This window comes from Hemitrygon akajei, chromosome 27, assembly GCF_048418815.1.
Source record: "Hemitrygon akajei chromosome 27, sHemAka1.3, whole genome shotgun sequence".
Taxonomy (NCBI): domain Eukaryota; kingdom Metazoa; phylum Chordata; class Chondrichthyes; order Myliobatiformes; family Dasyatidae; genus Hemitrygon; species Hemitrygon akajei.
Window position 1 is genome coordinate 2935793 of NC_133150.1, and position 22033 is coordinate 2957825.

The 22033-nt window shown below is 45.2% G+C and overlaps 1 protein-coding gene across 5 annotated transcripts in view; it reads right to left on the bottom strand.

Moving 5' to 3' along the window:
• LOC140717085 (voltage-dependent L-type calcium channel subunit alpha-1S-like) overlaps positions 1-22033 on the bottom strand; it is a 665173-nt gene that overhangs the window by 608535 nt on the left and 34605 nt on the right. For all 5 annotated transcript variants that reach the window (XR_012096443.1, XM_073030268.1, XM_073030267.1 and 2 more), the window contains exons 4-5: positions 11054-11172; positions 90-242 (exon numbers count right to left, since the gene is read on the bottom strand). Coding sequence is in view for 4 of the 5 variants with exons in the window: in XM_073030268.1 (XP_072886369.1) it covers positions 90-242; positions 11054-11172 (272 nt within the window). In the remaining variant the exon portion in view is untranslated. The remainder of the gene's footprint in view (positions 1-89; positions 243-11053; positions 11173-22033) is intronic.

A 22033-nucleotide genomic window follows, 5' to 3' on the forward strand; every position in this document is an offset into this window, starting at 1 on the left:
GGAGTGGACGTCGTTATCGGATTCTGATGGACAACCAAAGAAGACGTGTGAATGTGAGTGTGTTGGTTTGCACCATTGTTGCTTTATACCTGTTCCAGTGAAGTAACATGTCTTATGCATCTTGCCCATGAAGAGCTCAAGGCCAATGATAGCATAGATGATGATCATGAAGAGGACAAGCAGAGCGATATGCAGGAGAGGAACCATCGCCCTGATGATCGAGTTTAACACCACCTGTAAACCTGAACACAGACAATAATGAGTCCACATACAAACTCACCCTCTTCTCAAAGACAAAACTCAAAATCAAAGTCCATATACTGTATGTTACAATACACGACCTTCAGATTCATTTCTTGCAGGAAAATAAAATACAATAGAAATTACGAAAACAATACATAAACTATATTGTTTACATAATATACATAAACAATGACTGACAAACATACAATGTGCAAAAGAAGACCATTTGTGCAAATAAAAAATGAATAATACTGAGAAAAAGAGTTCTGGAATGGTTGAAGGCAAGTCCGTAGGTTGCAGTGAAATCAGAGTTGAGATGAGTGAAGTTACCTAAACTGGTTCTGAAGCCTGATGGCTGAGGGGTAGTAACTGTTCTATTTTGATTAGTCCTACCAAAATGTAGCACCTCACACTTATCAGCATTAAACTCCATCTGCTATCTTTCAGCCCACTTTTCTAACTGGCCTAAATCTCTCTGCAAGCTTTGAAAATCAATTTCATTATCCACAATGCCACCTATCTTAGTATCATCGGCATACTTACTAATCCAATTTACCACCCCATCATCCAGATCATTAATGTATATGACAAACATCATTGGACCCAGGACAGATCCCTGAGGCACACCACTAGTCACCGGCCTCCAACCTGACAAACATTTATCCAACACTACTCTCTGGCATCTCTCATCCAGCCACTGTTGAATCCATTTTACTACTTCAATATTAATACCTAACGATTGAACCTTCCTAACTAACCTTCTCTGCAACCTTGTCAAATGCCTTACTGAAGTCCATATAGACAACATCCACTGCTTTACCCTCGTCAACTTTCCTCGTAACCTCTTCAAAAAATTCAATAAGATTTGTCAAACGTGACCTTCCACGCACAAATCCATGTTGACTATTCCTTATCAGCCCTGTCTATCCAGATAATTATATTTACCATCTCTAAGAATACTTTCCATTAATTTACCCACCATTGACATCAAACTGACAGGCCTATAATTGCTAGGTTTACTCTTAGAACCCTTTTTAAACAATGGAACCACATGAGCTATAAGCCAATCCTCCGGCACCATCCCCGTTTCCAATGACATTTGAAATATTTCTGTCAGAGCCCCTGCTATTTCTACACTAACCTCCCTCAAGGTCCTAGGGAACATCCTGACAGGATCTGGAAACTTATCCACTTTTATATTCTTTAAAAGCGCCAGTACTTCCTCCTCTTTAATTGTCATAGTTTCCATAACTTCCCTACTTGTTTCCCTTACCTTACACAATTCAATATCCTTCTCCTTAGTGAATACCAAAGAAAAGAAATTGTACAAAATCTCCACCATCTCTTTCGGCTCCACACAAAGCTGTCCACTCTGATTCTCTAAGGGACCAATTTTATCCCTCACTATCCTTTTGCTATTAATATAACTGTAGAAACCCTTGTATCTTCTTTTAGCTTTTCTAATTTCTTTCTTAAGATTCTTCTTAAATTCTTCATACTCCTCGAGCACCTCATTTACTCCATGCTGCCTATATTTATTGTAGATATCTTTTTCCTAACCAAGTTCCAATATCCCTTGAAAACCACGGCTCTCTCAAACTTTTAACTATAAACAGATAGGGCCTTAAAGAAGGCTTTTGGCACATTGGCCTTCATAAATCAAAGTACTAAGTACAGGTAATGGGATGTCATATTGTAGTTCTACAAGACATTGATGAGGTCTAATTTGGAGTATTGTGTGCAGTTTTGGTCACCCACCTACATGAAAGATGGAAATAAGATTGAAAAAGTACAGAGAAAAATTTCAAGGATGCTGCCAGGACCGGAGGACCTGAATTAACCAGGAAAGACTGAATAGGTTAGAAGGTTTTCCCAAGGACATAGAAGATTGAGAGGAGATTTGATTGAGATATACAAAATTATGAGGGACACAGATAGGGTAAATACAAGCAGGGTTTTTCTACTGAGGTGGGGTGGGACTACAACCAGAGGTCTTGGGTTAAGGGTGAAAGGTGAAAAGTTTAAGAGGAACATGAAGGGGAAACTTCTTCACTCAGAGGTAGTGAGAGTGTGGAATGCGTTGCCAGCACAAGTGGTGGATGCGGGTTTGATTTCAACATTCAGGAGAAGTTTGTATAGATACATGGCTGGGAGGGATATGGAGGGCAATGGTCTGGGAGCATTTCGATAGGACTAGGCAGTTTAAATGGGTCAGCACAGACTAGATGGGCCAAAGTGCCTGTTTCTATGCTGTCGTTTTCTCTATAAACAAATCTTAGCCCGAAAGACAAGCAGAAACTTTTGAGGCCTGATGGGCAGAGCCCTGAATCTACGAATGTCTGTAAATCCACTGGGGAATTCAGAGGCCCAATGTCTGAGTCCGCTGGGAAATTCAAAGGCCCAATCTCCATGAGTCTGCTGGGGAACTCAGAGGCCCGATATCTGTAATTCCACTGGAGAAGTCAAAGGCCCATTGTCTGTGAGTCTGATGGAGACTGAAGGCCAAAGATGGCCTGTTCTGTCACTAGAGGTCGGTGTACATGTCAGACATCCCACCTCTCCTGGGAGTCTCCCGCATTTTGATAGTGGCTCCATGACGCCCTCAAATTATATACAATATCCTGGAAATCAATTTTTTTTAGAGATAGAGATAGAGATAATCCTGATTGGTCTCTCTTTGTGCTAAGTAGACCAATCAGTTTTCTCTGTGGGCGGGCTTTACAGTCGACCTCTCTCTCTCTTTCATTGTCCATCAGTTCAGTTTTGTGTCCTGCAGCACCATGGCAGAGTGTTCCAAAAAAAATAAACGTACTTCACCCCAGACTACACTACAGTGTACCTCTGCCTAATAGGGGTCAAAAATAGAGACAGTGTTGCTCGCTGGACTGTTTGCAACAGTGACTTTTCTATTGCTCATGGTGGGTTAAATGACTGTAAAAGATATGTTGAGGTGAGTTTACCAGGTGTCATTCATTCATTAGCATAGCTAATGTTATTTAAACTAGCTGGCTAGCTGCTAAGGAGCTACTCTATTGATGTCTAATGTGATGAGGCCAAACTCCCTGTAGACTTGTTTAAAGTTGTAATAGAATAAAAAAACGACTCCATGATAATATAAGTACATATTTTAATATCACATTTTCTGCATAAGACAATATAATAAGGATACACCTTATGCTTTTATTTCTTTTAGGGACCACAACACATTAGGAAGGCTGCTCAAGAATTTCACAGTTCTTTTCAGCAGAAATCCAAAGTCTGACAGAGAAGGTCACTAGAGCTGAGGTGTACTTTACATCTTTCATCGTTGAGCATAACCTGCCATTCCAGGTGCGTACGCACACAGGCAAGCTATTCAGGAAAATATTTCCTGATTCAGAAACAGCAAAAACTATGCCTGCTATAAACACCAGGACAGCAGCTGTTCTGAACATGCCACTGGAACCTGAATGTTCAGAGGATCTGTACAAATTCATCCAGATAGAAAAAAGTGTTTTGATTGATGAAAGCAACGATATCATGTGTGAGAAGGAACTGTGGGAGGAACTGAGAAGGAACTCATTCCCTAACTCCTGTTAGGTCAGGTGATGGACATATGTGTTGGGGAGCACTTCCGGTCCAGTGATCACAATACCATTAGTTTCAATATAATTATGGAGAAGGATAGGACTGGACCCAGGGTTGAGATTTTTGATTGGAGAAAGGCTAACTTTGAGGAGATGGGAAAGAATTTAGAAGGAGTAGATTGGGACAACTTGTTTTATGGGAAGGATGTAATAGAGAAATGGAGGTCATTTAAAGGTGAAATTTTGAGGGTACAGAATCTTAATGTTCCTGTTAGGTTGAAAGGAAAGATTAAAAGTTTGAGAGCGCCATGGTTTTCAAGGGATATTGGAAACTTGGTTCGGAAAAAGAGGGAGATCTACAATAAATATAGGCAGCCTGGAGTACATGAGGTGCTCGAGGAATATAAAGAATGTAAAAAGAATCTTAAGAAAGAAATTAGAAAAACTGAAAGAAGATACAAGGTTGCTTTGGCAAGTAAGGTGAAAACAAATCCAAAGGGTTTCTACAGTTATATTAATAGCAAAAGGATAGTGAGGGATAAAATTGGTCCCTTAGAGAATCAGAGTGGACAGCTATGTGTGGAGCTAAAAGAGACAGGGGAGATTTTGAACAATTTCTTTTCTTCGGTATTCACTCAGGAGAAGGATATTGAATTGTGTAAGGTAAGGGAAACAAGTAGGGAAGTTATGGAAACTATGACAATTAAAGAGGAGGAAGTACTGCCACTTTTAAGGCATCTCCGGGTCCTGACAGGATATTCCCCAGGACCTTGAGGGAAGTTGGTGTAGAAATAGCAGGGGCTCTGACAGAAATATTTCAAATGTCATTAGAAACGGGGATAGTGCCGGAGGATTGGCGTATTGCTCATGTGCTGCAACACACAGCTCGAACTTCGCCGATGACACAACCGTGGTGGGTCTCATCAGCAAGAACGACGAGTCAGCTTACAGAGAGGAGGTGCAGCGGCTAACGGACTGGTGCAGAGCCAACAACCTGTCTCTTAATGTGAACAAAAGAGATGGTTGTTGACTTCAGGAGGGCACGGAGCGACCACTCCCCACTGAACATTGACGGCTCCTTGGTAGAGATCGTAAAGAGCACCAAATTTCTTGATGTTCACCTGACGGAGAATCTCACCTGGACCCTCAACACCAGCTCCATAGCAAAGAAAGCCCAGCAGCATCTCTACTTTTTGCGAAGGCTGAGGAAAGTCCATCTCCCACCCCCCATCCTCATCACATTCTACAGGGGTTGTATTGAGAGCATCCTGAGCAGCTGCATCACTGCCTGGTTCAGAAATTGCACCATCTGGGATCGCAAGACCCTGCAGCGGATAGTGAGGTCAGCTGAAAAGATCATCAGGGTCTCTCTTCCCACCATCACGGACATTTACACTACACGCTGCATCCGCAAAGGAAACAGCGTTATGAAGGACCCCATGCACCCCTCATACAATCTCTTCTCCCTCCTGCCGTCTGGGAAAAGGCTCCGAAGCATTCAGGCTCTCACGACCAGACTATATAACAGTTTCTTCCCCCAAGCTATCAGACTCCTCAACACCCAAAGCCTGGACTGACACCTTGCCCTACTCTCCTGTTTATTATTTATTGTAATGCTTGCACTGTTTTTGTGCACTTTATGCAGTCCAATGTAGATCTGTAGTCTAGTGTAGCTTTCTCTGTGTTTTTTTTTATTACGTAGTTCAATTTAGTTTTTTGTACTGTGTCATGTAAACCATGGTCCTGAAAAACACTGTCTCATTTTTACTATGCACTGTACCAGCAGTTATGGTCGAAATGAAAATAAAAGTTGACTTGACTTGATGTGGTTCCATTGTTTAAAAAGGGTTCTAAGATTAAACCTAGCAATCATAGGCCTGTCAGTTTGACATCAGTGGTGGGTAAATTAATGGAAAGTATTCTTAGAGATGGTAAATATAATTATCTGGATAGACAGGATCTGTTTAGGAATAGTCAGCATGGATTTGTGCGTGGAAGGTCATGTTTGACAAATCTTACTGAATTTTTTGAAGAGGTTACGAGGAAAGTTGACGAGGGTAAAGCAGTGGATGTTGTCTATATGGACTTCAGTAACGCCTTTGACAAGGTTCCGCATGGAAGGTTAGTAAGGAAGGTTCAATCGTTAGGTATTAATATTGAAGTAGTCAAGTGGATTCAACAGTGGCTGGATGGGAGATGCCAGAGAGTAGTGGTGGATAACTGTTTGTCAGGTTGGAGGCCGGTGACTAGTGGTGTGCCTCAGGGATCTGTCCTGGGTCCAATGATGTTTGTCATATACATTAATGATCTGGATGATGGGGTGGTAAATTGGATTAATAAGTATGCAGATGATACTAAGGTAGGAGGCGTTGTGGATAATGAAGTAAGTTTTCAAAGCTTGCAGAGAGATTTAGGCCAGTTAGAAGAGTGGGCTGAACAATGGCAGATGAGTTTAATGCTGATAAGTGTGAGGTGTTACACCTGTGCCCCCTCCTTTTTGAGAATTGCAAGATCGCTATTAAGTCAGGTCAGGAGACCCAGGAAATGAGAGAGAGACGCAGAATCCACAGGGGGTTTGGAATGTCCTGGCTCCTCAACGATACAAAGCTAGGGGAAACGGCCATTGTCTCTTGGAGACGGAATTGTGTATTGAGCACTGTGCTATTCATTGACGTCCTCAAGGAATGAGCAACGTGGGCTGGTTGGAGGGATGGCATCCTCCCAACCTGATTGACATCTGAGACCCCGTGAGTAAGGATAAAAGAGGGTCTGGGGAACAACCCCCTTTCAGACACACCAGGAGAAATGATAGAAATCCCGTGACAGCGTTTAATAGCGAAAGCCGGTGGAAAGCCCACGTGCGTCCTTTTCCATTTGCCTCGGAATTGGTGGGACTGACCACGGAAGACGGTTTAGCTAAAAGGAAAAGGACACAGACGACATTTCGAAGGATCGACATCATAGAAAGGAAAACGGGCAAGTTCTAAACCCCACCTCTCTCTCTCTCCAGCCAAAAGCTGCAGCCTAAATGAACTTGAGTGACTTTTATATTTCCATCGGACAATACATTATCCCCTAGACAACGACAGAGCTATTTCTTATTGATTATTATTATACCCGCGCTTTTAGATTTAGTATTGACGACGTATATTATCTGTATGTTTGCATTGATATTATTTTTGTGTATTTTTATCAATAAATACTGTTAAAAATAGTCCCATCAGACTTCAACGGACCTCTCTATCTTTGCTGGTAAGTGACCCAGTTACGGGGTACGTAACAGAGGTGAAACATTTTGGTAGGAATAATCCAAATAGGACATACATGGTAAATGGTAGGGTATTGAAGAATGCAGTAGAACAGAGTGATCTAGGAATATTGGTGCATAGTTCCCTGAAGGTGGAATCTCATGTGGATAGGGTGGTGAAGAAAGCTTTTGGTATGATGGCCTTTATAAATCAGAGCATTGAGTATAGGAGTTGGGATGTAATGTTAAAATTGTACAAGGCATTCGTAAGGCCGAATTTGGAGTATTGTGTACAGTTCTGGTCACCGAATTATAGGAAAGATATCAACAAAATAGAGAGAGTACAGAGAAGATTTACTAAAATGTTACCTGGGTTTCAGCACCTAAGTTACAGGGAAAGGTTGAACAAGTTAGGTCTTTATTCTTTGGAGCATAGAAGGTTGAGGGGGGACTTGATAGAGGTATTTCAAATTATGAGGGGGATAGATAGAGTTGACGTGGATAGGCTTTTTCCATTGAGAGTAGGGGAGATTCAAACAAGAGGACATGATTTGAGAGTTAGGGGGCAAAAGTTTAAGGGTAACATGAGGGGGAATTTCTTTACTCAGAGAGTGGTAGCTGTGTGGAATGAGCTTCTTGTAGAAGTGGTAGAGGCAGGTTCGGTATTGTCCTTTAAAGTAAATTTGGATAGGTATATGGACAGGAAAGGAATGGAGAGTTATGGGCTGAGTGTGGGCCAGTGGAACTAGGTGAGTGTAAGCGTCGGCACGGACTAGAAGGGCCGAGATGACCTGTTTCCGTGCTGTAATTGTTATATGGTTATAAGCAAGATGCCATTTTAGCCAGGTACTATAATGAACACAGGAGAAGGTAACAGTTGGATTTGTAGACATGCCAGTGTGCAATGATGCCAAAGCTGAAAACATGTTCAACTGAATCGCGACAAAGTGCTTTAATGGTCTAATTGTGTAGGATTTAGCAGTGACAATTGCAATGTGATGATTGGCAAAAACAACTCTGTCTCATCAAATAAATTGTTGTGTTCTTTCATAATCAAGTGTCCTTGGAGGTCAACCGGGGGGTGGGGGGGGGGGGATATGGGGCTGCGGGGGCAGAGGTGGTGGTGCTACCTCCCTGGAATGAGTTTTTGCAGGTGGGATGTCTGACATGTGTTTTGGTGGGTAGCTGTTTTGCTGTTGTAGCTTTATAGTGTGGTATGTTGTGTTCTGTGTGTTGGCTCCAGAATATGTAGAGACACTTGTGGGCTACCCCCAGCATACCTTTGCCTGTGTTGGTTGTTAATGCAAACGATACATTTCACTGAATGTTTTGATGTTCATGCATTAAAGGGTTAACCTTTATGCTTGTCGAATGCCTCATCACTGCACACTGTAGTTGTGAATGGAACAGAACTGGCTGTGGCAGCTTTGAGTACTACTACAGAAGTAACCAAGAGAAAGCAATCTGCCACGGGTCAACTGAGGCAAAATGAAAGACATGTCAATCCACGGCCTCTTTTGTCACGATGAGGGTGGAGCAGCAACACCTCATATTCTGTCTACATAGCCTCCAATCTGCTGACATGAACATCAATTTCTCCTTCCAGTATTTTTCCCTGCCTCTTCTTCTATTTACCTCTCTGGCCTCTTACCTACCTCAACTCCCCTGGCACCCCTCCTCCTTCCCTTTCTCCCACGGTCCACTCTCCTCTCCCATCAGATTCCTTCTTCTCCAGCCCTTTACCTTTCCCACCCACCAGGCTTCACCTATCCTCCTCCCCTGCTGCCCCCCCACCTTTTCATTCTGGCATCTTCCCCCGTCCTTACCAATCCTGAAGAATGGTCTCAGCCCAAAACATCAACCGTTTATTCATTTCCATGGATGCTGCCTGGCCTGCTGAGTTCCTCCCTCAGTTTGTGTGTGATTCTCTGGATTTCCAGCATCTGCAGAATCTCTTGTGTTTATGAAAGGCAGGTGAATACAGGAGTGGGACTTGAGAAGAGTGACAAAGAGCTGATCCGTTCTGGTTCAGTGGTTTGAGATGGTACTAGGGATTGGTCTACACACCAGCATTTCCTAACAGTGGAAAGGTAGAGCGGACAGGGGCTTGGGTTAGTTCTGGGGAGCCTCACCAATGGGCTGCATGAATGGTTGATTGGCAGAATGGGAGGAGAGCTGCAATGAGGGGGGCCTGCATATGCCTAGATAAGTACAGTATGTTATTGCTTCCTCTGTCCTGTCCTGTTCTCAATAGATAACCAGAATTTGAATCTTTCTGTCTCATCGAATAGTTTCCAAGGACCTATTGTTTTCACGAATCTATGTAATAAATAAATCTGAACGTGAAAGACAGTGACTCTCACAACTATACTGTTACTCTGCATGTGATCTCAGCATGGTCAGTGTCACGTCAAATGCTAATCTTCCTGTTACTCTGAACCCTTAGCAGAATAAGAGAGGGAACAGAGAGGGAACCTGTCCCAGAATAAACAGCCTATCAAACCTCCTTGTGAAAAACCAACACAAGAGATTCTGCAGAGGATAGAAATCCAGAACAACTGCAGGATGCTGCAGGAACGCTGCAGGTCAGACAGCATCGATGGAGAGGAATAAACAGTCGACATTTCAGGCTGAGGCCATTCATCAGGACTGGAAAGGAAGGGCAAAAGGCAGAATAAAATGGTGGGGGGAAGGGAAGGAGTACAAGCTGGCAGGTGAGGGGGAAGGGAGGATGAAGTGGGAAGCTGGGAGGTGAAAGGTGGAAGAGATAAAGGGTTGAAGACAAGGAATCTGGTAAGAGAGGAGAGTGCACTGTGTGTGTTGTGAGCTTGCTACGTTGGTGCGGGAATGTGTGGTGACCCCCCCCCCCCCCACCCCAGCACATTCTACGTTGATAAATAGATCTGAATCTGACTGTTTAGCTTCAGGAAGGAATTTGGGGAAGTCAGTGTGAACAGGGAACAACAGGTCCAGAGATGCAATGTGATCTTCAGGTCTATAAACACATTTGGCCAAAGTTAGTACACCAGAAAGTTCAGGTGCTTGAGAAGAATTACAATAGAGTTTGCTACTCCATGACCACTTTATTAGGTACACTTGTACGCCTGCTGGTTAACACTCAGCCAATCATGTGTGAGCAACTCAATGCATTAAAGTATCAGTTGTTGTTCAGAATGGGGAAGAAATGTGATCTAAGTGACTTTGACTGTGGAATCGTTAGTGCCAGACCAAATGATGTGGATATCTCAGAAACTGCTGATCTCCTCGGAATTAGGGTTCTAACATTTCTGTCATACATTCTGTGTGTGTTTTTTCTGTTTTGTGGATGTCTGCGAAGAGTAAGAATTTCAGGTTGTATTCTGGATACATTCTCCAATATTAAGTAGAACCATTTTTCACACAACAATCTCTAGAGTTTACAGATAATGATGCAAAAACAAAAAAAAAAAAATGCAGTGAGCAGCAGTTCTGTGGGCAAAAATGTCTTCTTAAAGAGAGAGGTCAGTGGAGAATGGCCAGACTAGTTCAAGCTGACAGGAAGGTGACAGTAACTCAAATAACCATGTGTTATAACAGTGGTGTGCAGGACAGTATCTGAATGCACAATATGTTGAACCTTGAAGCTACAGCAGCAAAAGATCAGGAACATTCAGTCTGTTTCCACTCTCTATGTACAGGAGGTATCTAACAAAGTGGTCACTAAGTGTACAACGAATGAGACCTTCATTATCCGAGCAGAGGGGTCACATAAAGGAACGCGTCTCCTAAATAATCAACACAAGATGATTTGCAGATGCTGGAAATCCAGAGCAACACACACAAAATACTGCAGGAACTCAGGTGGTCAGGCAGCATATGTGGAAATGAATAACCAGTCAACATTTCATGCCGAGACCCTTCATTAGGACTGGAAGGGAAGTGGGGGGGTGGTTCAGGTGAGTTCTCCAGCATTTTTTGTATCTTGTGAAAAAGAGGAAGCAACTGCTGTCATACTTACTGGGAACGCCCGATACCAGACGCAGTGGCCTCAACACTCGGAATGCTCGAAGTGCCTTCACATCAAACCCTGCGCTTTTGGCAGATGGGCTGAGGTGTTCCAGGACCACTGTACAGAGACTGTAGGGAAAGGAGAGGGTGAGACCCACACCGACACAACACACAAGCCTCTATTCTTCACTGAGGCAGTTCATACTATCCACACTTGGTGGCCACTACATTAGGTATGCCTGTACACCTCCTCATTAATACAAGTATTTAATCTGTCAATCATCTTGTGGCAACAACACAATCCATTAAAGCATGCAGACATGGTCAAGAGGTTCAGTTGTTGTTCAAACCAAACATCAGAATGGGGAAGGAATGTGATCAGTGACTTTTGACCTTGGAATGATTGTTGGTACCAGATGGAGTGGTTTGAGAATCTCAGAAACTGCTGATCTACAGGGGTTTTCCTGCACTACTCCTCCAGAGCAGGGGTTCCCAACCTGGGCTCCACAGAGCCCTTGCTTAATGGTATTGGTCCAAGGCATAAAGAAAAGGCTGTGAACATCTGCTCTAGAGTTTGCAGAGAACAGTTCGAAAAACAAAAAAAACACCAATGAGTAATCGTTCTGTGGGCAAAAACACTTTGTTAATGAGAGAGGTCAGAGGAGAATGGCCAGAATAGTTCAAGCTGACAGGAAGGTGACAGTAACTCAAATAACCAACAGTGTTGTGCAGAAGAGCAGCTCGAAATGTTCAACAGGTTGAATCTTGAAGTGGATCGGGTAAAGCAGCAGAAGACACAGAGGGTGGTGGGTATGTGGAATGCACTGCCAGCGAAGGTGGCAGAGGCAGACATAACAGGGTCTTTTAAGAGACTCTTAGATAGGTACATGGAGCTTAGAACAATAAAGGGCTATGTGGTAGGGAAATTCTAGGCAGTTTCTAGAGTAGGTTACATGGTCAACACAACATTGTAATGTGCTGTAGATTACTATGTTTCCAGGACCACAGTGGGATCCACACCTGTACTGAACAACTTAGCCACTGGGTGTTTATACCTCCAGTCTGTCTGTCACATTGGGCAGGATCACCCAATAGCCACCCATTTCAATTCAACTTCCAATTTCCATTCCAACATGTCAGTCCACGGTCTGCTCCACTGCCACGATGAGGCCACAGTCAGGTTAGAGGTGCAACACCTCCCATTCTGTCTGGGTCACAGTATGAACATCGATTTCTCCCCCTCCCCAATTCTCTCTTTTTCCATTTCACATTCTGGTTTCACTTCCCCTCACCTGCCTATCGTATCCCTCTGGTGCCCCTCTTCCTTCCCTTTCTCCCATGGCCCACTCTCCTCTCCTATCAGATTCCTTCTTCTTCAGCCATTTACCTCTTTCACCTATCACCTCCCAGCTTCTCACTTCTTCCTCCCTTCTCCACCCACCTACCTTCCTCCTTCACCTGGTCTCACTATTATCTATCAGCTTGTACTCGCCCTCTCCCGCCACGTTCTTATTCTGGCTTCAGCCCAGCATTTTGTGTGTGTTGCTTCAGATTTCCAGCATCTGCAGAATCTTGTGCATATCATTCTATTCTAGAGGATGTTCTCCATCCTCTTTAAATCCCTTCCCTGTGTCTTCTTATAAGAGATGACAACATATTGTGGTGAGCATTCAGTCCGTAATGACAAAAGAGGAAGCTCGATGAACTCAACAACCATTTTATTGTGATAGACATGAAACAGACCGGGCTCCTTGACCCGGAGAGTGAACCACGACCCCCCCCCCCCCCCAAGCATCACACTGCCCCCACTGGAGGGGTCCACCCTCCTCAGCAACCCCAGAGTCCATAGCAAAGTCCAAAAGTCCTGGTGGGCGTTGACGCTGCCGCCCATTTGTGCGAGACAAGAGGCAGGGCACCCGGAGTGTCACTTCCTTCCTCCAGCCTCACTGGGTTAGTGGTGGCCAAGGGCTGACACAGAGCCAGCCAGTCCCAGTGCAGCACGACTGCCTTCTGCCGCTCAGGAAACCGCACCCGAAATGCCACATCTCGAACACCTCTCCCAGCCCCTTCCAGTGGCTTCCAAGCCTGGGGAATAGTCCCTTCTTCCAGGAGGGGCAGTAGGCCCATACTGGGGCCCTCACCATGTTCTGTTGCATTGGTACCCCAGACTGGTCACCTGGCCCCTTCTGGGATGTGCAAGTGTTGCAGCCGTGCATGAACAGCTCCACATCCTGCCTGTACCCAGGTCAGCAGCCTGCCCAACGTCTTTACAACTCCAAGATGGCCGGGTCCCACCAGCCCGTGCACCAACCGCAGCAACGTGGCGTGGAGCCCCCAGGGACCACTAGCTGCAAGAGTCTGTCACCATCAGACAACTGCCACCGCCAGAACAGCAACCTGTCACCACCTCCAGCGCTCCCCACTGCGAGTACAGGGCTTTGGTCTCTGGGTCCAGGGCAGAGACCACCGCCCACTCTGTCCTTCATCCCACACTCAGTCATTTCCTCACCAGGACCAGGACAGAATCACGCAGCTGCTGGTGGTGGCCAGCCATCACCGTCGCTTGCTCCTGGTTCAGCTGTGTTCCTTTGGGCTGCTGACTGTGAAACTGGTGGTGGTTGGAGCCTCCGCTGGGACCGCTTCCTGGAGCTGCCCAGCCGGAGAGCCCCAGCTTCAGCACCGAGATAAGAGTGTTCCACCTGACACATCCACACGGGCCCCCAGCTGGACAGCAGATCCACCCAATATGCAGGACTCTCAGATGTCGGCGAGCCACACCTCGTGCTTCACTGCATTTCCCCCACCGCGACGCATTTCCTGATGGCTGCGCCGAGCTGTGGCATGGTACCTGTGGGGCAGTCCCAGGCCAAGTGACCTGTCTTACCGCACCAGTAGCAGAGATCGTTTCGAGGCTGTCGGCACAGCCTGGTCAGACCCGTCTCACGGGCTCCTCCGCCTCAGGGACACAAGCCCAGGCTCGGCGTGCGGGGCAATGCTGGAACACCTTGGGGGGCTAAAATTGCTTCTGCTCTCTCCGCCTCGGCCAGTGCTTCATCTAGCAATGACGATGATGTCAGGCGAACATGTTGCCGAAGGTGCTCTGGTGTCAGCACCTTTACAAAGGCGTGGAGGGCAAGCTCCTCCTGGGCCGCGGGAGGGAACTCGGGGTAGCCAAAGCCGAGCACAGTGGCAGAGATCAGGCTTTCTGCGTCGTCTGCTGCACAGTTCTTCCCTCATTGCTTTCATCCATGACCTCTGCTTGAAACGCCGCTCGAGCACCACAACGAGAGCCCTGCTCTGAGGCGTTAGTTTGAGGAGCACCCACAGGGCATCTCCCTCCAGCACCAGGGCAAGGTGCACCGCTGTCTCAGTGGGGCTCCACCCGTTGTGCCATGCGGCAAGTTTGACTTCAGGTAAGGCTCTCGGCTCTCGGCTCTCGGCTCTAGGCTCTAAGCGGTGGACCCTGAGCTGCAAATCGTCGACGCCCTTTGATCCGGCAGCATCTGCCATGGTGCTACAGCGTCTTGGGTTCCCTGGTGCGGGTCGCTACGGAAGGGGTGATGTGCTCTGCTCGGTCCCTGGGTCGGGGAGCCTGGGTACGCTCGTTCCATCGGGGCTCTTTGAGAAGGCACAATGCTCGGTTCCTAGGTCCTCCCTCCAGGTCCCGTCTTCACGAGCCCTGCCCGTGGGTACAGGGAGGCACACTGCTCGGTCCCTCATCTTAAGGCACTCTATCCGACGTCGTAGCTCTTCAATCTCGTCGTCGATCTCACATCCCACTCCTGACACCAATGTGGCGAGCATTTGGTCCATAATGACAGATGAGGAAGCTCTTTAACTCAACAACCGTCTTATTGTGATAGACACAAAACAGACCGGGCACCATAACCCAGAGAGTGATCCCAAACAGTCTCACACAGATGGGGGACGTGACCATCACACACCGCGGTTACAGTCAGGGTGACTCACAAATACACAGCAAATAACTATATAACCCAAGCTAAAATGTAACAATAAAATAAACTGGAAATCCCACCATAATCTTACAAAAGCATCTCAGCACAAGAATAAACAGTCCTGGTCATTAGAAATGCGGGGATAGGCTGTCGACCACGCACCCCCACCCCCAGAGCATCACAATATTTTTCTACAGCTTTTTCTATCAGGTACTACTTTAAGTAGGCCCGAAAGCCTGACTATTGGTACTGCTTCCTTCTATTTAAGTTGAAGAAAAAGGAAGAAATCAAGAAGCAGCTAGATTGCACATCAAGTCTGCTCTGCCAGTCCATCATGGCTGATTTATTATCCCTCAATCCCATTCTCTTGCATTCTCCCCACAACCTTTGACGTCCTCACTAATCAAGAATGTATCAACCTTCACAGCCATCCATAGCAATGAATTCCACAGATTCACCATCATCCGGGTGAAGAAATTCCTACTGATCTCTGTTCTAAATAGACGCCACTATATTGTGAGGCTCTCACGTTTGGTCCTAGTGTCACACTATAGGAAACATTCTCTCCACATCCACTCTTATTTAGGCCTTTCAGTATTTATAGATTTCAATGAGATTCCACCTAAGCTCCACCAAGCAAAGCCAGAGCCATCAAATGCTCCTGATACGTTAACCCTTTCATTCCTGGGTTCATTCTGGTCAACCTCCTCTGGACCACTCGAATATCAGCACATCATTTCCTAGACAAGTGCCCCAAAGCTGCTCACAATACTCCATGTGCAGTCCAACCTTCCCCCTCACCTGGTTTCACCTGTCACCTGCCAGCTTGTACTCCTCCATCTCCCCCCACCTTCTTATTCAGGCTTCTTCCCCCTTCCTTTCCAGACCTGATGAAGGATCTCAGCCGGAAATATTGACTATTTATTCATTTCCCTAGATACTCCCTGACCTGCTGAGTTCCTCAATCATTTTGTGTGTGATTTCCAGCAACTGCATAATCTCTTCTATTTATCTCTTCAATAGCTCAGGCATCAAATGCTGCACACCCAATGACCTCTCTCTTTACTATATGACTCTGTGACACTGAATCTCCAAAGGAAAACATCCCATGCAATCTTATTTCATGGAGGAGGAGGAGGAAAGGATTTTTGAGCTTTGATCAGCAACCAATCCAGACATCAGAAGTTTGCGATTTCACTCAGGTTCACTCAGAAAAAACCAGTGCCAGATCGTGGCAGCTTACTCCCACTCTGATCAGCGACCAATCACTGTTTGGGATTGATTAGCAAGACCAAATAAAAAGAAAGCAAGGGCGAGTGCAGTGGCCATCGTCTGAGTGGACAGAGCTAGAGTGGTGATTGTGAGGCTTTAGCTCTTCAAGGCTTCAGTCAAAGAAAGCTAAAAAGATAAGCTTGAGGTAAAGTTTTGTTTCTTTCCTTCTTTACATAGAACATAGAAAACCTACAGCCTGATACAGGCCCTTCGGCCCACAAAGTTGTGCCAAACATGTCCTTACCTTAGAAATTACTAGGGTTACCCATAGCCCTCTATTTTACTGAGCTCCATACACCTGTCCAGGAGTCTCTTCAAAGCTCCATTGTTTTTGCCTCCACCACCATCGCCAGCAGCCCATTCCACACACTCACCATTCTCTGCGTAAAAAAAACTTACCCCTGACATCTCCTCTGTACCTACTTCCTTAAAACTGTGCCCTCTCATATTAGCCATTTCAGTCCTGGAAAAAAGCCTCTGACTATCCTTACGATTAATGCCTCTCATCATCTTATACACCTCTATCAGGTTACCTCTCATCCTCCGTCGCTCCAAGGAAAAAAGGCCAAGTTCACTCAACCTATTCTCATAAGGCATGCTCCCCAATCCAGGCAACATCCTTATAAATCTCCTCTGCACCCTTTCTATGGCTTCCACATCCTTCCTGTAGTGAGGTGACCAGAACTGAGCACAGTACTCCAAGTGGGGTCTGACCAGGGTCTTATATAGCTACAATATTACCTCATGGTTCCTAAACGCAATCCCACAACTGATGAAGGCTTTCTTAACCACAGAGTCAATTGGTGCAGCTGCTTTGAGTGTCCTATGGTCTCAGACCCACAAGATCCCTCTGATCCTCCACACTGCCAAGAGTGTTACCATTAATACTATATTCTGCCATCATATTTGACCTACTAAAATGAACTACCTCACGCTTATCTGGTTTGAACTCCTTCTGCCACTTCTCAGCCCAGTTTTGCATCCTATCGATGACCCACTATAACCTCCAGACAGCCCTCCACACTATACACAACACCCTCAACCTTTGTGTCATCAGCAAACTTACTAATCCATCCCTCCACTTCCTCATCCAGAGAAGGGGTCCCAGAACAAATCCCTGAGGCATATCACTGGTCACTGACCTCCATGCAGAATATGACCTGTCTACAACCACTCTTTGCCTTCTGTGAGCAAGCCAAATCTGGATCCACAAGGCAAGGTCCCCTTGGATCCCATACCTCCTTACTTTCTCTTTTTCTTTTGTAATTTATTTTTTTATTGAAGTTCATCATCAAACAAATATTTCCATAAGATGTATTTCAGAGATTGTACATATACATCATATATATATATATCACAAATCTCCACAAAGTATTTATCTGAGGTATACACTCATAGAAAAGAGTGGAAAGAAAAAACAAGCAAAAGGAAAGGACTATGTACAAGTAGGGAGTGATCTTTTTCTTTACAACAGATTCATTGATTTGTGAGAATAAAATCAGGCCTATCAGGCATTATGTAGTTAAAGCCTCCTTACTTCCTCAATAAGCCTGGCATTGGGTACCTTATCAAATGCCTTGCTGAAATCCATATACACTATATCTACTGCTCTTCCTTCATCAATGTGTTTAGTCACATCTCAAAAAATTCTATCAGTCTTGTAAGGAATTGGAGCTGAAACTGGATGAACTCTGGATCATTTGGGAGGCTAAGGGGGTGATAGATAGGACGTATAGAGAGGTAATTACACCCATGGAGCAGGACACAGGAAACTGGGTGACAGTCAGGAAGGGGAAATGGGTTAATGAGCCAGTGCGGAGGACTGCTGTGGCTGTCCCCCTCAACATCACATATACCATTTTGGATACTGTCAGGGAGATGACCTAACAGAGGAAAGTCACAGTGGCTGGGTCCCTGGGTCTCTGGCACTGAGTCTGGCTCCAGGACTCAGAAGGGAAGGGGGGAGAAGAGGTGAACTGTGGGGATAGGGGATTCATTAGCTAGGGAAATGGACAAGAGGTTCTGTGGGCGAAAACGAGATTCCTGGATGGAATGTTGTCTTCCAGGTGTCAGGGATTGGGTCCTCAGCATTCTAAAGTGGGAGGGTGAACAGCCATAAGTCATGGTCCACGTAAGTACCAATGACAGGGGTAGGATGAGAGATGAGATTCTGCATGGGGAGTTCAGGGAGTTAGGTGCTAAGTTAAAGGGTAAGACCTCCAAGGCTGTGATCTCAGGATTGGTACCTGTGCTAGGTGCCAGAGTAGCCACAGGTTTCAGCCAAGACTTTCCTCTGTTAGGTCATCTCCCTGACAGTATCCAAATGGTGTACGTGATGTTGAGGGGGACAGCCACAGCAGTGCTCCACACTGGCTCATTAACCCCTTTCCCCTTCCTGACTGTCACCCAAGAAAGTGTCCTGAGCTGTGGATACTTCAATGCAAGAAATATTGTAGGAAATGCGGATGAGCTCAGGGCATGGATTGACACGTTGTAGTCATTAGTGAGACCGGGTTGCAGGAGGAGCAGGACTGGCAGCTCAGTATTCCTGGGTTCCGTTATTTTAGACGTGACAGAGTGGGAGGGATTAAAGGGGGAATGGGTGGCATTACCAGTCACAGCTGTGCTCCGTCAGGACAGACCTGCGCACTCAACTAGTAAGGCATTATGGCAGAACTGAGCAATAAGAAAGGTATGGCCATGTTAATGGGGCTATATTACCCAGCAGTCCTAGGGATTTGGAGGAACAAATTTGTAAAGAGATTTCAGGACTGTTGCAAGAAACACAAGGTGGTTATAGTCGGTGACTTTAACTATCCACATATTGACTGGGAATCCCATACTGTAAAAGGACTAGATGGGATAGAATTTGTCAAATGTGTTCAGGACAGTTTCCTTCATCAGTACGGAGAAGTCACAATGAGAGAGTGTATGATATTTGATCTGTTAGGGAATGAGACAGGATAGGTGACCAAAGTTTTTGTAGGGTAACTCTTTACATGATGTCATTAGTTTCAAAGTAAACATGGAAAAGAGATCTGGTCTGTAGGTTGAGATTCTAAATTGGAGAAAGGCCAATTTTGATGGTTTCATATCTGGCCAGTGTAAATTGGGAGAGGCTGTTTTCTGGCAAACATGTAATTGGTAAGTAGGAGAACTTCAAAAGCAAAATTTTGAGAGTACAAAGCTTGTACGTGCCTGTCAGAGTAAAAGGCAAAAATAATAAGTGTAGGGAACCTTGGTTTTCAAGAGATATTGAGGCTCTGGTTAAGAGAAAATAGGAGGTGCATTGCAGGTGTAGGCAAGTGGGAGCAAATGAGGTGCTTATGGAATATAGGAAATACAAGAAAACACTTAAGAAATAAATCAGGAGAGCTAAAAAAGACATGAAGTTGCTCTAGCAAACAAGATGAAGGAGAATCCCAAGGCATTCTACAGATATGTTAAGAGCAAAAGGATTGCAAGGGACAAAACTGGTCCCCTGGAAGATCAGAATGGTAACCGTGTGGAACCAAAACAGATGGGCGAGATCTTAACTGAATTCTTTACATCTGTATTTACTCAGGAGATGGATACAGAGTCTATGGAAGTGAGGCAAAGCAGCATCAATTTCATGGACCCTATATAGATTAGAGGAGGAGGTGTTTGCTACCCTGAGGCAAATCATGTGGATAAATCCCCAGGGCCTGACGAGGTGTTCCCATGGACCCTTCGGGAGGCAAGTGCAGAAATTGCAGGGGCCCTAGCAGAGATATTTAAATCATCCTTAGTGACAAGAGAGATACCAGATGACTGGAGAATCAGCAATGTTGTTCCACTGTTTAGGAAAGGCTCTATACAGAAACCAGGAAGTTATAGGCTGGTGAGTCTGACATCAGTTGTGGGAAAGTTACTGGAAGATAAGGCACTAGACATGGCTTCGTGCGTGGTAGGTCATGTCTAACCAATCTTATAGAGTTTTTCAAGGAAGTTATCAGGGAAGTTGATGAGGCAAAGTAGTGGATGTTGTCTTCATGGACATGGAATTTGATAAAGTCCCCCATGGGAAGCTGGCCAAGACAGTTCAGTCACTCGACATTCAAGATGAGGTAGTAAACTGGATTAGACATTGGCTTTGTGGGAGAAGCCAAAGGGTGGTAGTAGGTGGTTTTTGCCTCTCTGACCAACAGCTTGTGACTAGTGTGCCACAGGAATTGGTGCTGGGTCATTTGTCATCTATATCAACGACCTGGATGATAATGTGGTTAACTGGATCAGCAGATTTGCAGAAGACACCAAGATTGGGGAAGGCTATCACGGCTTGTAGAGGGATCTGCGTCAGTTGGAAAAATGGCAGATGGAATTCAATGCAGATAAATGTGAGGTGTTGCACTTTGGTAGGACCAACCAGGGTCAGTCTTACACAGTGACCAGTAGGGCACTGAGGAATGTGGTAGAACAAAGGGATCTGGGTCCATGATTCATTGAAAGTGACTTCACACGTAGGTCGTGAAGAAAGCTTTTGGCACTTTGGCCTTCATAAGTCAATCTACTGAGTACAGGAGATGGGATTCTAACATTTAGCTGCATTCATTCTTTGGGGCACTCCTCTGTTTTCATGGATGATTGCGAAAAAAAAGTTACAGGTGTTCCTCCCCCCCTTTACAAAGGTAGAGCGTTCCTATGAAACCTTGCTTACGTCAAAATGGCATAAAGCGAACAACCATTAACTTATATGGGAAAAATTTTCTTAAAAGCGAAAATCCTCTTTGTAATGCGAAAACAGGTTACTAATGTAGGTCTTTTGTAAAAGCGAAGTGGCATAAAGCGAACATTCCTAAAGCGGGGGACACCTGTATTTCAGGCTGTATATTGTATACATTTTTCTGACATTAAATTGGACCTTTGAAACCTTGAAAGATTCAAGGGATATTTGATAGATGTATATAAAATTATTAAGGGTAGATAGGGTAAACGCTAGCAGACTTTTTTCCACTGCAGTTGAGTGGGACTACAACTAAAGGTCATAGCTCAAGGGTGAAAGGTGAAAAGTCTAAGAGGAACATGAGGGGGAGCTTCCTCACTCAGAGGGTGGTGAGAGTATGGAACAAGCTGCCAGCACAAGTGGTGCATACGAGCTCAATTTCAATGTTTAAGAGAATTTTGGATAGGTACACAGATAGTAGGGATATGGAGGGCTATGTCCCAGTACAGGTCAATGGGAGTAGGCAGCTTTAATAGTTTCAGCATGGACTAGATGGGCCAAAGGGCCTGTTTCTGTGTTGTACTTCCCTATGATTCTATGACTGCAATGTAGTGCTCTAATTTGTTCTGTTTTTTATTTACGTTTGTAACTTGTTCCTCAGTTAAATGGTAGTTTGTTCTCTTCTATATCTTTTTAACTCTTTCCATGAAACTTCAGCTAATTGGGTCAACCACCTAATTGAACCAAGATATAGTGGGCCCTCTGTGTCCCGATCTATTGTAATGTGGCGGTGGGTCCATTCGTTAAACCCCCTGGGAGGAATTGTAATGTGGCGGTGGGTCCATTCGTTAAACCCCCGGGGAGGAACTGTAATGTGACGGTGGGTGCATTCGTTAAACCCCCGGGGAGGAATTGTAATGTGGCGGTGGGTGCATTCGTTAAACCCCCGGGGAGGAATTGTAATGTGATGGTGGATCCATTCGTTAAACCCCCGGGGAGGAATTGTAATGTGATGGTGGGTCCATTCGTTAAACCCCCGGGGAGGAATTGTAATGTGACGGTGGGTCCATTCGTTAAA